Source organism: Sinohyriopsis cumingii, chromosome 6 (genome assembly GCF_028554795.1).
Source record: "Sinohyriopsis cumingii isolate HCF-2022 chromosome 6, ASM2855479v2, whole genome shotgun sequence".
Lineage (NCBI taxonomy): Eukaryota > Metazoa > Mollusca > Bivalvia > Unionida > Unionidae > Sinohyriopsis > Sinohyriopsis cumingii.
This window is the reverse complement of record NC_142966.1, coordinates 40,883,285-40,898,454: the sequence shown is the minus strand read 5'-3', so window position 1 is coordinate 40,898,454 and position 15,170 is coordinate 40,883,285. Positions and strand designations below refer to the sequence as shown.

Here is a 15,170-nt window from a genome sequence, read left to right as displayed (position 1 = left end):
TTTTTCCGCGACAGAATAATTGTCGATTTTGAGCAAAACGATCTCCCGATTTTCAGATGGTATGCAACATGGAAGTAGTCTGACAAGGTGATGTATTGTTCCGTAATTACACAATGACACAGACACACGTTCGTGATGTAATATTACGTATCCTGTCCGACGTCCGCAGGGCAATATCATTATTGTCAATCTGTATAATTGCATGATCAAATTACTGCCCTATTTTTTGTGCTATGTCACGTGCGTGCGTAGGACAAGATGAATGGGTCACTATAACTGTATACATGTATTCTCAAATTTTCACATCGGGCATAAAGAAAGAATTTACTGAAAGGGCTAGTGGGTTTTGATCTTATCTTATTTTGTGTAGGCGGCCAAGGTGTGTCACAGGCCAGGGCTTGGCTGTGCAAAGGAGTCTGACGTTTTAACGAATTATATTACCGGAAAGGTAATTTCATATTGTCGGAGATTTCGTCGTACTTATTGATAAAACGTCAGACTCCTATGGCTTGTGGTAGATGAAAACATTTACCCATAGTTTTTATCAGATTAAAATCAGATGCAGAATTTAGAAAATATGAGTGAAAACTGTTGGTGTTAATATTTTTATGAAAAAATGCAGACACACAGGACTTTAAGTTTTTAAAACTTTATTATAGTAGCCAGCTTGCCCAGGTCTAGTACACTGGAAATATCAGATAGCCCTTAAGACCTCAGAGCTTGCCCCAAAAATATGATAGCAAAATTTCACAACTGAAGTAAAACAAAATAAGAAAACATGGTAAAATAAATACTGTAGGATGCATATGGAAATTATATTACATTCATTTTACAAATATAAAACTGTTGTTTTATTTTTATGTTTGCTTGCACACCATAACCATATTGATATAATTAAAATCATCAACAGTATATATGTAAATAGTCCACATAGGTAGTTATGTAGATGAGGAAGAAAGGAGGTGTTTTAATACAGACAAACATATAACAGAAATAAATGGATAGGTTTATAAGACATTTGGAAATATTTAGAGAGATGCTAAAGTAAAACACTTTAAACTGATCAGTTAACCAACCAAGAACAGAACTGTTTATTTAATTTTAATCATGTTTTAATATATCATAACATTTTTTTTTCTGTCTGCATTTCCAACTAAACAACTAAAGTTCATTTGATAATGCTCATCCAGGTATCCATCCATTAAAAACATAAGGTCAAAGAGTCACTCTTTAAAATGTCACTGTATCAATGTATTCATACTTTGCATTTTTCTAGGGAGTGTTGTGCCCACTCACATGCCTGCTTCTGCTTCCACATCCTGATATTTTTACCTTGAAATTGGCAGCATACGTGTAAACACTCTTTGACAACCTAATTTTGAGCATCATTTGAGAACACTTAATTTTTATATATTTAATTATTTGCAAAATAGTAAGCATCTCTCAGTCTGTTACGATATTAATGCAAGCAAAAGATGATAAAACTGCCAGTGGGTACTACAGCTAGATGCTGGTTTGAGATGAGGGCCATTTATTTCACAATCTCACAAGTCACATGTACAAGGAATTATGGCTTAGACACCTTGACATTGATGGCATGCATTGAAATGATCTTTGGGAAACTGATTTTTGTATGGAATGGACTTTTAATTCTTGTTGGCAGTGCTAGGGCAGTGCTAGGGAGATGGAAATGTTTCTGAGGAAATATTTCCAGCTGTTAAATAGCTGGCCAAAAATATTCTTGCTCAAACTTTTAGCAACAAAAATCCCCAAACAACCTATTACATTTATATCCATTATAGTAGTTGGAAAAAATAAACTATCTTGAGGTAAAAGAAAAAGAAGTATTAATTTGAAAGAAAATTCCAGGTACCCCATCCCCTTCAGAAAATTCAGTGGTTGGTCCCAAATGTATGCCCTGATAACATCAGAAACCTTCTATTACGACTCCCTCGAAAGTTTGTTTTTTCATATTTACAATGGTTTCGTGTATAAAACTATGTATGATCATGATACATGCATTTGTGAATGATGGTTCTGCAGATTATGTCTCTAACATAATTGAACTAATATCATCAACTGCTGAATATAATCTCCAATCAACAATGAACTCCAAATTGCACATTTCTAATTTGTCAAAAACAGCTTGAAGTAGCAAATACATGTATTTAAATTCTCATTTTTGAGCAAGAAAATGCAAGATTGATATTGACTACAAGATGGAAATGACAGACTTTGACGAAACAATGTCAGAAATAAAGGATTGATAGATTAAAGAAATGGGGGAGCAGTTTAGCTATGTGTGTTTGTTGGTTTGTTTGTTTAACAACATTTTTTTTGGTACAAGCTAGTCTATACATGGTGGCCAGGATATTTGGTGGAGGAAGAACTCGGAAAACGCAGGGAAAAATCATCAGCCCATGTAAATCTACTGGCAAACTTCCTCAGTTACCTGTATTGCCTGAGCCTGAGACTAATGTGAGATTGCAGGGATTGATAAAGGCAATTGCCTGTGACCACTTACCCACCCAGGGCTTGATGGGTAATTATGTAATTTAAGAACACAGTACGAAAGTTAAATAAAAGTACTGATATGCCGTATTTATTCACTTATAAGTCTAGTCCAATGACAAACTGCACAAACCCAGATCTGCCATCACATAATATGCCAACAGAGCTGGGTCTGTGCAGTTTGGTAATCAGTAGAACAAACAACATATACCCTGGTTGGAAGGTATGTTATGCTATAGCACATCAGGATCAATGTTGTTTGCAATATGAATCGACTTATAAGTGAGTACGTATGGTATGTAATGTGGCTTAAGCTCCCAGAGTATAAAACTTATACAACATAAAGCATTTCAAACTGAATATGACCTTCCTCTCCCTTAGTTTTTTAAGACTTGCCCTTGGGTAAAGTACCTTGAAAACTTCAATTTGGCCAAGCCAAATTTGAGTTTCTCCAGGGTGTGAGGCAAGTAAATTTGTTAATCTCTGTACAACGAAGAAAACCACACCGTATATGTATTCCATTCATTATTAAAGTTTAATAAAGAATTAACAATAATGTAGTATCATTGAGTAAATCACCTTTTCAGATGATTAAATGGATAGTTTTAATTGCTTGACACATAAGGAATGATATAAAATTACAGATACTTCATTATGGAATCCTTTATGTAGTTGTTGTTGTTGTAGGGCTTAATGCCATTTTTCAGGACAAGTCTAGGCTATACATGGTGGCCAGAATAAATGGTAGAGGAAGAGCCCGGGAAAACCTCGGAAAGAACCACTGACCCACGAGCAGCTACTGGCAAGCTTTCTCATGTACCCACATTGGCCGATCTGAGACTTGAACCCACACAGATAGAGGTGAGACAGCAGTGATTCGTTATGGTGAGCACTTTAGATCACTCGGACACTTGGGCCATGAGTCCTTTATGTATGTGTATGTGTGTGTGTGTGTGTGTATATATATATATATATATATATATATATATATATATATATATATATAGGTGCACAGTATTACCATTATATTGTTTTACTATGGTATTTTTTCCAGTGGAATGTATACATACCATGGTACTTTTTCACTATACTTCAGTAGTTATTTATATCCCTCTGATCAAACAGGATGTGTTAAGGCAAGAGATCATATTATATTTCTTGGAACAAATATCGTTTCTCTGTGACTGGAGAACCAAATATGGATTGTATGTTTTCATTCAATATGCACATGATACCAACCTTTTTATGGATATTTTGATTAAACCTAATAATAAATGTAAAATAAATCAAACATTGGGTGGCAAAGGTCAGAGGAAGTTCTGGATTATAGTTTTGGATGCATCCTAGAGAAAGGATAATTAACTACACACTACACCAGGGCATCAGTACTCTTTGCAATCTGATATTATATTAATTGGATACATCTACATTAAATACACCTTGTCCAGTAATGCTGCACACAGTTGTATGTTTGAAGAATTGGTGGAAAATGTTTCCTAACATACATATATTCACATATTGCAAAAAAGTTGGAGATAGATATAGTCACAAGTTTTGATGGCCCACTTCTGCCACCATCTATTTGTAGACATTGAGTTTGATTGATTATTATGCTCTTGCTCATGAATTGAAGGTCTATCAATCAATTTCAGATTTTTTTAGGTAGGCAATTGATATGTTACATATGTTTTACATAAGACAATGACAGATCTCCTACAGTACATCCCTAGTGGACTTTAATGCTGTTGGATAGTTTAGTCTAGTGCCATGTTGAGGCTTCCACCATTTGTCCTATTTGATTTCATACCTGTGAGTCAAATGTAGCCTTTGGCTTGTCTTTTGAACTAGGTTTTCTTGTTAAGTTCAGAAACAGTAGAAATAAGATGATGTAATGCTCCTATCACAGGCCAATTCTTGTGTGTGTGTATGTGTGTGTGTATGTGTATGTGTGAATGTTTGTGTGTGTGTATGTGTGTGTGTATGTGTGTGTGTATGTGTATGTGTGAATGTTTGTGTGTGTGTATGTGTGTGTGTATGTGTGTGTGTATGTGTATGTGTGAATGTTTGTGTGTGTGTATGTGAAGGAATTTCTCAACATTTATACTGTCATGTCTGGTCCAACTTTTCCAACAGGTGGGCCAATCCCAAGAACTTATCAATGTTGTTTTTTTTCTTCTGACTTTATGTTGGTTGTTTATTATTCACACTTCTAGCTAGATGTTTCTTTGCCCCAAAAATGACTTAAGTTTGGAAGCATCACTACAAGTACTTCCAAGTCTCTTTTACAGAATCAGAGTAATTTGACTTACACCAGACAAGAGGAGGATGTTTCAGTTGATTCAGTTGATTAAACACAAGCACCTTCTTCATCATGCTCCAAAAGCTTGTCAGTTCAGATCAGTTTTGTCGCCCATAAAAGATCATCAGAGGCTTCTGTCCTGTGCCATCCCCTTGAGCTGACTCCAGGTGTGACCCATCTTGTTGATTTCAGAGTAGTATAATCTCCATAAGGCTGTGTCACCCTTGGGTAATCACCCCCTGGTAATCTAAACCATAGTACATCACCACCAGTTGCATCTTCAGTACAAAAAAAACTTGACTGTGGCTTAGCAATGACTCAAATCCAATCTAAAGCAAGGGAAAATGAACCTGACAGTATTTGGCATGTCAGATGAGCTACATTGAGGCATCATTGATATGTTATGTGAACCCTTTGCTCCATTATAACAAGTTAAGAATTCCTGAGATTGTTGAACCTACATATTTGTCAATTTTTTTTCCCATTCTGCACAAAAACTGCTGTAAGGATTGCACCAGATTTTGCACAATATTGATTGTGATGCTAAATGCAACTGAAATCCTATGGTTTCTCGAGGTTTCATTTTACACCAAACTTACATTGTTGTGGAACTGAACTGTCAACATATCAAAGGAAGAGGACCCACTGCGAGGAATTTGATGCTTCTTCATGATCAGTTTCTTGTGACAACAGGAAGTAGGACAAACATAATAAACTTGTATGAATATTAAGGCAGTAGTATTTGCTGTGGTAATGGTTTAATAGCTTACAAGTCAGGTGCTTGTGAATGTTTGCAGACTCAGGATGTACTGCTTCCAATTAATTAAATGTTGCCATATCTCTGCTTAATGTGTGCCTTTTATATCAATTATTTTCTCAGAATATGTATCTGTGAATTTCACAAAAAAATGGGGCATTACTAAAAAGAAGTTGATGAAGATTGGTTATACAGTGCATTATGCAACATTACACCTTAGGTAGTCATTGTTGTTTGGAGCTTTTACTTCTCGGATTGGCTATACATGGTGGAGGAATTTGTAAAATAATTTCATCATGTAATACAGTAGTAGGAAACATTTTATTAAAACTGTCCGAACACATTCAATAAAGATAGAACCATCGGATACAGCCAGTAAAGGCAAAATTGTCAGATACAGTTAGTTACAGCTATCAGATATATTCAGCAAAGACAAAACTGGTAGATACATTTGGTAAAAAAAGCTGTCATATACATTTAATAAAGACAAAACTGTCCGTTACATTTAACAATAACAAATTCTCTGATACATGCAACAAAGACAAAACTCTCAGATGCATTCAACAAAGACAAAGCTTTCAGAAACATTCAATAAAAGAAAAAGCTGTCAAGATACATTCCACAAAGGCAAAACTGTCGGGTAAATCAATAAAGACAAAACTAAGATAAATGTAATAAAGACAAAATGTTAGATACATGCATCAAAGACAAAGCTGTCAGATACATTCAGCAAAGACAAAGCTGTCACATACATTCAACAGGGACAAAGCTGTCAGATGCATTCAACAGGGACAAATCTGTCAGATACATTCTGCAAAGATAAAACTGAATTTTCATAACAAGAGGTAAAACATACAGCCAGTAAGCCAATTACTAGTTGAGCAGAGTAGTACATGCACGTAACTTCTGTCAGCTGTTCAGTAAACCAGATATGTAGGTGTGTAGCATTTGTCAGCTGTTCAGTCAGCGAGATGTGTAGATGGGGGAGCAGCTGTCAGCTGTTCGAGCTGTTCAGCAAATTAACCCCTGCTTTGCTGGTTTTTTTTTTTTTGTTCTCTATTATAACACAATTTTTCACCTTCCATAGGTAAGAAAGAGTCAGGTTACTGTCAAGTATCCCTTAGCCCTGAGGATATGTTCCTTGATGTTTCTTTAAAAACAAATTATGGGAATGTTAATGAGTGACTTGCGGCCATATTTGCAACTCATTAAATATAAAGATGTTTGTTTGGAAAGGGTAAGAGACCAATCCCTGTATAATGGACCTATTGCCAAAGGAGAGATAATTCTGTCCCACCTATTAGTACAATACATTTACATCATGTGCGTTAATGTTAATATTTTAGTTAATACTGATCGCTCCGGTGGCCTAGTGGTTAGAGCATCTGCCTCAGATGAGGGAGATTGTGGGTTTTAACCCTGGTCGAGTCACACCAAAGATTTAAAAAAATTGTACTAACAGGTGCCTGGCTAGGCACTCAGCATTAAGATGCTAGTGCTAGGACTGGTCATCCTGGTGTCAGGATAAAGTGACTGGGTGGGACATGATACACCATGTCTGTGGCATTATGCCCCAGTGTTACAGGGGTCAAGCTAGGCTTGATTTTTTAGAGAAAAGTGACTTCTCCGTTTGGACAGAATATGGAGAAGTGACAGCTGAACAGGGAAAAGTGGGACCTGAACAGGGGAAAAGTGGGAGCGATGCGAGACATGTAATATATGTATGTGTGTGTCTGTGTGTTTTCTCTCTTATTTGGATTATGCCAAATATTTCCCAGTATGCATATTTGCATATAACATTGGTTTTAATTTTAGCAATACTTTATTTTCAAGTTCTATCTATATTGTAAATACATTTGGTGCATGTTTAATAACTATCATATTCATATTCAGTGTAATTTGGCAATATATATGAATTAAAAAGAGAACAACAGAATCTATACATTGTTATGAATTTTAACAGAGTAAGTAGATTACAGTATTGTAATTGCAAGATTTGTGTCCCAGATGCTGAATTTATACATCTTTTGTTCAGCCCAGGTTTATTCTTCTCAGATTGATATACCATACATATACATGTATATACATGTACTAGCATATGAGTGAACTCCTGTAACTGCAAACAACATACACCCTGATCTTCTGCATAGTTTGGCCAAAAAGCAGGGTTTATGTTGTTTGTTCTACTGATTATTCCTAACAAACTTCAGTTTGCAGTTGGACTCGACTTTTAAGTTAGTATATACGGTACCTATGATTCTGTTATTACCATGCTTTTAAGTGACATTTATGGAAGGCATGCAACACTTACTTACACATAACATGGTGTATGTAATTTTCTTCCCGAGTGATGCTGTACTGGTGTCCATGACTAATATAACATCAATTACTTATTGGATTAACTTGGTCCTATTTACTGTGTTTTTTTTCTGTTCAAATTATTTCAAAATTATTCTGTCTCCATATCGTGTTAAAAGTTGACATATTTTTCATTGATACCCCTAATTCTCCCATTCATGTATTAAAAGGAATCATGTGCAAACTGGACTGAGAACATTAATTTCAGATGTGTTTTCTTGTTCTTGGGGTTCAATTGAATTAACTCATTTTTTGCAGATTTTTTTCATTTTCACCTGAAATGAGAAGAAACATTTCTTTTAATTACTTCTTTTTGCATCCAAACATCTGTTTCCAAGAAATTTTTGGGTGGTTGTACAAGTGTATAAAATATATTTGATTTGTCTGATTTGCCTATGCATGTGAATAAGAATTAGAAATTGAACTTCTTTTGTTCTTTTTTAGCTTGTTGGACCTATGATTTTCTTGTCCTTGCCTCTTGTTGATCCAAATGTCATGATTACCCTGTGTTTCCCAAAGGTTCATCTATGTAGTTGGGACTAGACTGCTTTAGAACTGACAGGACACTATAGTTCTGAAATTTGTAAATTTTGACCTAACAGGAATCTGGTTACATATATATTTTCTGCTGTATTTTTAAATGTGAGCTGAAAGTTTATATTACTTGGTATTGTTGTAGAAATCATCTTTCTCCTTTCCTGGAATATCACCTGCATGGTTGTATCATGGGTGATGTTGAATAATGACATAGTGTACTACCTTTTGATACATAAATGATGTTGAATAATGACATAGTGTACTACCTTTTGATACATAAATGATGTTGAATAATGACACAGTGTACTACCTTTTGATACATAAATGATGTTGAATAATGACACAGTGTACTACCTTTTGATACATAAATGATGTTGAATAATGACATAGTGTACTACCTTTTGATACATAAATGATGTTGAATAATGACACAGTGTACTACCTTTTGATACATAAATGATGTTGAATAATGACAGTGTACTACCTTTTGATACATAAATGATGTTGAATAATGACACAGTGTACTACCTTTTGATACATAAATGATGTTGAATAATGACATAGTGTACTACCTTTTGATACATAAATGATGTTGAATAATGACACAGTGTACTACCTTTTGATACATAAATGGTGTTGAATAATGACACAGTGTACTACCTTTTGATACATAAATGGTGTTGAATAATGACACAGTGTACTACCTTTTGATACATAAATGGTGTTGAATAATGACACAGTGTACTACCTTTTGATACATAAATGATGTTGAATAATCACACAGTGTACTACCTTTTGATACATAAATGATGTTGAATAATGACACAGTGTACTACCTTTTGATACATAAATGATGTTGAATAATGACACAGTGTACTACCTTTTGATACATAAATGATGTTGAATAATGACACAGTGTACTACCTTTTGATACATAAATGATGTTGAATAATGACATAGTGTACTACCTTTTGATACATAAATGATGTTGAATAATGACATAGTGTACTACCTTTTGATACATAAATGATGTTGAATAATGACATAGTGTACTACCTTTTGATACATAAATGATGTTGAATAATGACATAGTGTACTACCTTTTGATACATAAATGATGTTGAATAATGACACAGTGTACTACCTTTTGATACATAAATGATGTGCATAAGAATAATGAGTTGAATGTTCTGCAATCTTACCTAATGTAATTGAACAGTGTAAATAATAATGATTTTGTTTCTTGCAGGTGAAATCTATGCCACCAGATGAAGCCTTCTCATTTGATTATAAAGTAAGTTATTTTTTTTTAACTAGCAGCTGAACACTGACGATCATGTCTTCAGTAGAGATGCTGATTAACATCTGGATAAAATGACGATAATGAATAGTCAGAAAATTGCATGTTACTTTTCTTTCTGTTGCATGATTGCCAAAATTCTGTCTCCTAATTCAGAAATGAAAGACGGATGTTAGAACTCTCTTTAACTCAATAATTCCAGGTTTCAATGAATATTTGCATATAAATATTTAATATGCTAAACTTGCCCATTAAAAATTGGAAGATTTTAATGTTTATTCCTGTGCATACTGTATGTAACTTTGGTCTTGTCTATAAGTCCAGAAATAATATGCATAAAGGTCACTGCATTTTCTGTGTGGCCATAGGCATTACTTTGCAGTGGTCAATTTAACATTGTTTTTAATTTTCAGTTTTGTTTCATTTTCATGGAAAATTAGTAAACTATACATTTTTGACAATGGAAGAAGCTTTGCTAGGAAACTTTATAAAGATCCTAAAATTTCTTAAAGGTCAAAGTTCAGGGTCATAGGGAAGAGGTTAAATTTTCTCACCCATGTGATAGAGAAACCTACTAGCTGTTTTGCTAACCTTACTTTCCTTATCTCAGTTTAGTCATCTCAGTCAAGGTGTCCGCTCACTCAGAACTACGTTTTAAAAAAGAAAACCTTGTTGTCTTTTGCTGTGCCTGATGTACCACCATGTCAGCCAGTTTTGCGTGTTGGGTAATTCTGCACAACGATACATCATTTCTGGGAACATTGGGTCATGTGTTATTTTGGGTCAAAAATCCATTTTGTATCAAGAAAGAATGGTCATACTTTAATTAAGACAAGTGATATTCATAACGTTTACATAAATATCCCACATTTTGACTCAAAATGCACATGAAAATGTGATTTCTAAATGCCAACATGAAGACACCATGACCTTCTTTAACCTGTAACCCAGAAATCATATTTGCTATGTATCTTTTAGAATGATACAAATAAATACATTATTTAAAAGATCTCATTGTTTACCTTAATAAAATTCTGCATCTTAATCCAAGTTTTCAATTCTGCAAGAAGTTGTCCCACATATACAAAATTGTCTGCTACCCAATGTGTCAACTTGCTGCTAGAACATATTCTCAAGAAATTCCTCATTGTATAGTCAGTTTCTGAGTTCTTTAGTAATTTTCCCCAATAAACAAGACATTCTAAACACATTACATCCTATGCATTGTTGTTTTTTTTCCACATAGTATCTTATTTTTTCAAAAATGTTGAACTAATTCTTTTACAAGATCGGTTTAGTTTGCTTAATATCTCTTGCCATTTATTGGCATTGTTACATTGAATTTTGTAAAACTAGCTATAAACCTGACCTAATTACTCAACTGAACTGGTGACAGAAGCAATCCAAAGTAATGTATTTCATTTCTATAGCTTGATGGATAAACATTACATCTTTTCAAATCTGTGTGCAGAATAGGCAGACAATTATCGCAGGTCATGAAAACATGGAAGTGATATCCCATGTGAATATTATTTTGAGCAGAATATTCTGATGACAATTTCCTCTTTTAAAATGTTAAGCGTTGCAGTATTTTATTTGCATCAATCGGTCAAATTCAGTATGCGTTTTGGTTCTATATTGGTGACAGAAACCATAGGTGTGCAGAAATGCCAGACATCAACACTAAACTAAAAAATATATAACACAAACATAGTAAATTAAGGTTAGTGAGGACACACCATACAAAACATTCTCAAGAGACACACGCACACAGTGTCGAGCTATTTTGTATTTTGCTAGTTAGTTTCACACACCATGGTCGGTTTTATCCTATATGCAGGCTTAACTCCGCACATTTTCAGGTCATCGTCATTAAATGTAGCTATTAAGCTACTTAACTAGTTTTAAATACTTTATGTGAAACAAATTCTATACTGTTAGCTACATTTAATGATGCTGACCTGGAAATTGACTGTGCTACAGCTGTGTGGAATGAACTATGACAGAAAACACTGATCCATGCACATAAACTAGGTATACACACTTCATAGCCTCGTGGAGAGACAAATAATATAACCCCTTGAGTGGAATTTCCTTGTCTTGGTCCAAAATCCCAACAAAGATTCTGTTATTCAAGGGACACTCAGGCTATACACATAACCAGCTACAGAAATCCCAACTCTCTCAACAACTACAGAAAACTTAGTAACAGCCAGAAATGTGTTATGTCAAACATGCTTTCTTCTAATTTTGTTAAGCATCTCCATTGTGCCCCAGCTGAATCCAAAATATACCTACAAGCTTAAATGACAAATAATGCAATTGCCAGACAGAAGGAACCATTTATCCATCCACACATTAATCCATACGCAAATTTCACTGTAGCACTTGCCATATTTCCAAGACAGAGTTTTTTTTTTCTCCAAAGAATCAATGAACTTGAAATTCAGTACATGGTTATCTGCTAGAGTCTGTATTTGGAGGGTCTTTCATACAAGGGGGTGATTTTGCAACCAATATTAATTACAACATAAGTATGTCACAAATAGTTTCACCAAAGAAGAGGAGAGTTATATATGATAGTGGCACAGATCCCTTAGATATATAATTACCCATGAATAATCTGATGCGACATGTTACTCTTCATTACAGCTTATACTAAGTATAACTGCAGTAGCGATGTGTACCCAGTATTGTTTCATTATTTACAATATAACTTTTCAAAATTGGAACTGATATTAAATGTGGTAATACCTCATTACTGTGAGAGGGTTTATGTTGTTATTTTACTTTGCCTACATGTATAAACTGTGTACTTCGGATGCAATGGTCACACCACAGACCTTATTAACATATTTGAATTAATGAGCTGCATGTAAACATTTGAATGTGAACTATATTACATTAGTGAAGAGTTCTTTTTACTTAAAATGAAAATACTGGGTGAGAAAAATAACCTACATTGGGGTTTGGACCGAGACAAGGAAATCCCAGTCATGGGGTTACATTATATGTCTCCCCACAAGGCAAGCCTCATGGGGAAACAAATAATGTAATCCCGTGACTGAGATTTCCTTGTCTCAGTCCAAACCCCAACATAGATTCTATATGTCTACATTTGTAGCTGGCTGAACCATACATTTAAAGTTTTTATTTCATGCACATGTATAATTGTTAAGTTCTTTTTTTCCAGTGGGACATTGTGAAGACCAAAGCGCAGCTCATTTTTGCTAGCAAGATTGTTATGCTGCAGAGTGGGAACTGGGAGAGTTTGATTCATCTTCGAAATGTATACACAAAAGAGATCTTCTGTGAACCCTGGGTAAGCAAGCAGTTTGTATACTTTTCATTTGTTAGGAAAATTATAACAGGTGGAGATGACTTTGTTGATTGCAGTGTTCTTTGCATTTTGATTAATTTGGTGTGGTGTTTAACAGCACATAAACTCATCAGTGTCATTTAGAAATAACCTTTATTGAGTGTTCGGCATTTAACACCTGTGTTGTGCATGTAGTGGATTTAAATCCAGCCATCCTCATTCAGCATTGTGTTTCTGGCAAGGCTTTTTAATGCATTTGCCTTGGCACTAAATGAAGCATATGGAGTCTATATACTGTCAAGCACACAGTATAAATTAAATATACATAATACATGAGAGAGATATGTGAGAAAGTTTTGTATTTTTCAAGTTTCCATGTAAGTATATTATGGTCAACTGAGTCAAAGGTCAGTGTATACAGTTCCAGCCAATTCTCCATTGTCCAGTTGAAAGTAGCCACTCATCAATGAGATTCGATAGCACAGACTGACAGGGGTCATTTAAATCCAGAATGAGATTTTTGTTCATTTTTCAAATCAAAACAAGACATTTGTCAGTGTGAAAATTTATACTGCTGTGCAAGACCCTTTGAATCAATTTAATTTGTTGACCAAAAGACCTTTCTAACCATGCAAACTATTCTCCTGTATTTTTTCCCCTGCTGGTAGAAGTTTTCACTCCTGTTTATTGTTTGCTAAATCATTTATGTAATTATTATATTTAGTGGGTGTTTTGGTGAAATGAAAAGGAACATGAGTTTATTTTCATGTTCAGATTTTATTCCATACAAGGAAATTATACATCATTAAAGTACAAAATAATCACAGTTAACATTACAGTGATAAATACTGTCAATGACCAATACATATTGATACATATTTGAAGTATAAACATGCTGTACTGCAGTATGTTTTTTCCTGGTAATACTCACCCCAATCAGCCTTAGCAGCCTTCACTTGAAATGGGAAGATTCCCTCAGGAAAGATTTGATTAATTATACCAAAGACTTATACAAATGGTACTAACAGCTGCCTTGCTAGGCACTCAGCATTAAGAGGCTAGTGTTAGGATTGGTCAGCTTGGTGTCAGGATAATGTGACTGGGTGGGACATCATGCTACATGTCTGCAGCATGATGCCCCAGTGCTAGACATCACTATAAATTGTCACACTGCAGACATTGTAGTGATATCACTGAAAAATTGTTAAAGCTATGTTAAAAATCCAAAATCTCTCTCTCTCTCACACACACACACACACACACACACACACACACACACATGTACAAGATGGAAAAATAACATCAGCAAATTTGTTTAATGTGAATGGACTTATTTGGCTTGAACCAACAGATTTCTTAGAATTCAACCTTTTCAGTTCACTTATATTATGTCTGCACCTGACATAAATGGAATACTGAAATGTACATTTTCAGGAATTTTAAAAGTAATAAAATGTTGCAATTTGTTCTTTTTTTCTTTAGTGTCTTAGATATTAGAATTTACATTTGTTACATTGCTCATTAATCTGTTAACAATATAAAATATATCATTAATTATTGTCCCATCAGTTAGTTGCAGTACCCCAGGTAGCCAAGTCATCTAAAATACCTACCTTTACTGAGCACTACTATCTCACCTCTGTCCGCATGGGTTTGAGTCTATGCTCAGCCAGTGTGGGTAGGTGAGAAAGCTTGCCACTATAGCTTTCCTTGGGTGGATGGTTCTTGACGGGGTTTTCCTGCATTCTTCCTCCACTAGCTATACTTGCTGCTATGTACAATGTACTATCATGCACAAAAAATGATGTTAAACCCCAGACAACAGCAGCAATATCATTAGGTGATTGTGGATCTTACTCTTTCATTTTGGAGCAAAATCAGATTTTTCCACCTTTCATTTGGATTTTCTACCATTTTAATAGATATTTTAAATAAAATTCTTTTAGCAGACTGAATCACGGTAGTACATCTGTTACACCAGAGTTTGAAGTTGTGCCAGTTCTTGGTTTTATGAAAAGAGTCTCTATATGTCTGGCTTCTTTGATTTCTGTTGTAGGCCATGCAAGATTCTGAGGGTGTTTCACAATTC

The 15,170-nt window shown here is 34.7% G+C and overlaps 1 protein-coding gene across 3 annotated transcripts in view; it reads left to right on the top strand.

Annotated features, from left to right (window-relative positions):
- The window catches only part of LOC149796766 (allene oxide synthase-lipoxygenase protein-like), a 175,918-nt gene that overhangs the window by 85,375 nt on the left and 75,373 nt on the right, over nt 1-15,170 (top strand). For all 3 annotated transcript variants that reach the window (XM_089961422.1, XM_089961424.1, XM_089961423.1), the window contains exons 2-3: nt 9,712-9,756; nt 12,956-13,084. In XM_089961422.1, the coding sequence (XP_089817548.1) occupies nt 9,712-9,756; nt 12,956-13,084 (174 nt within the window). The remainder of the gene's footprint in view (nt 1-9,711; nt 9,757-12,955; nt 13,085-15,170) is intronic.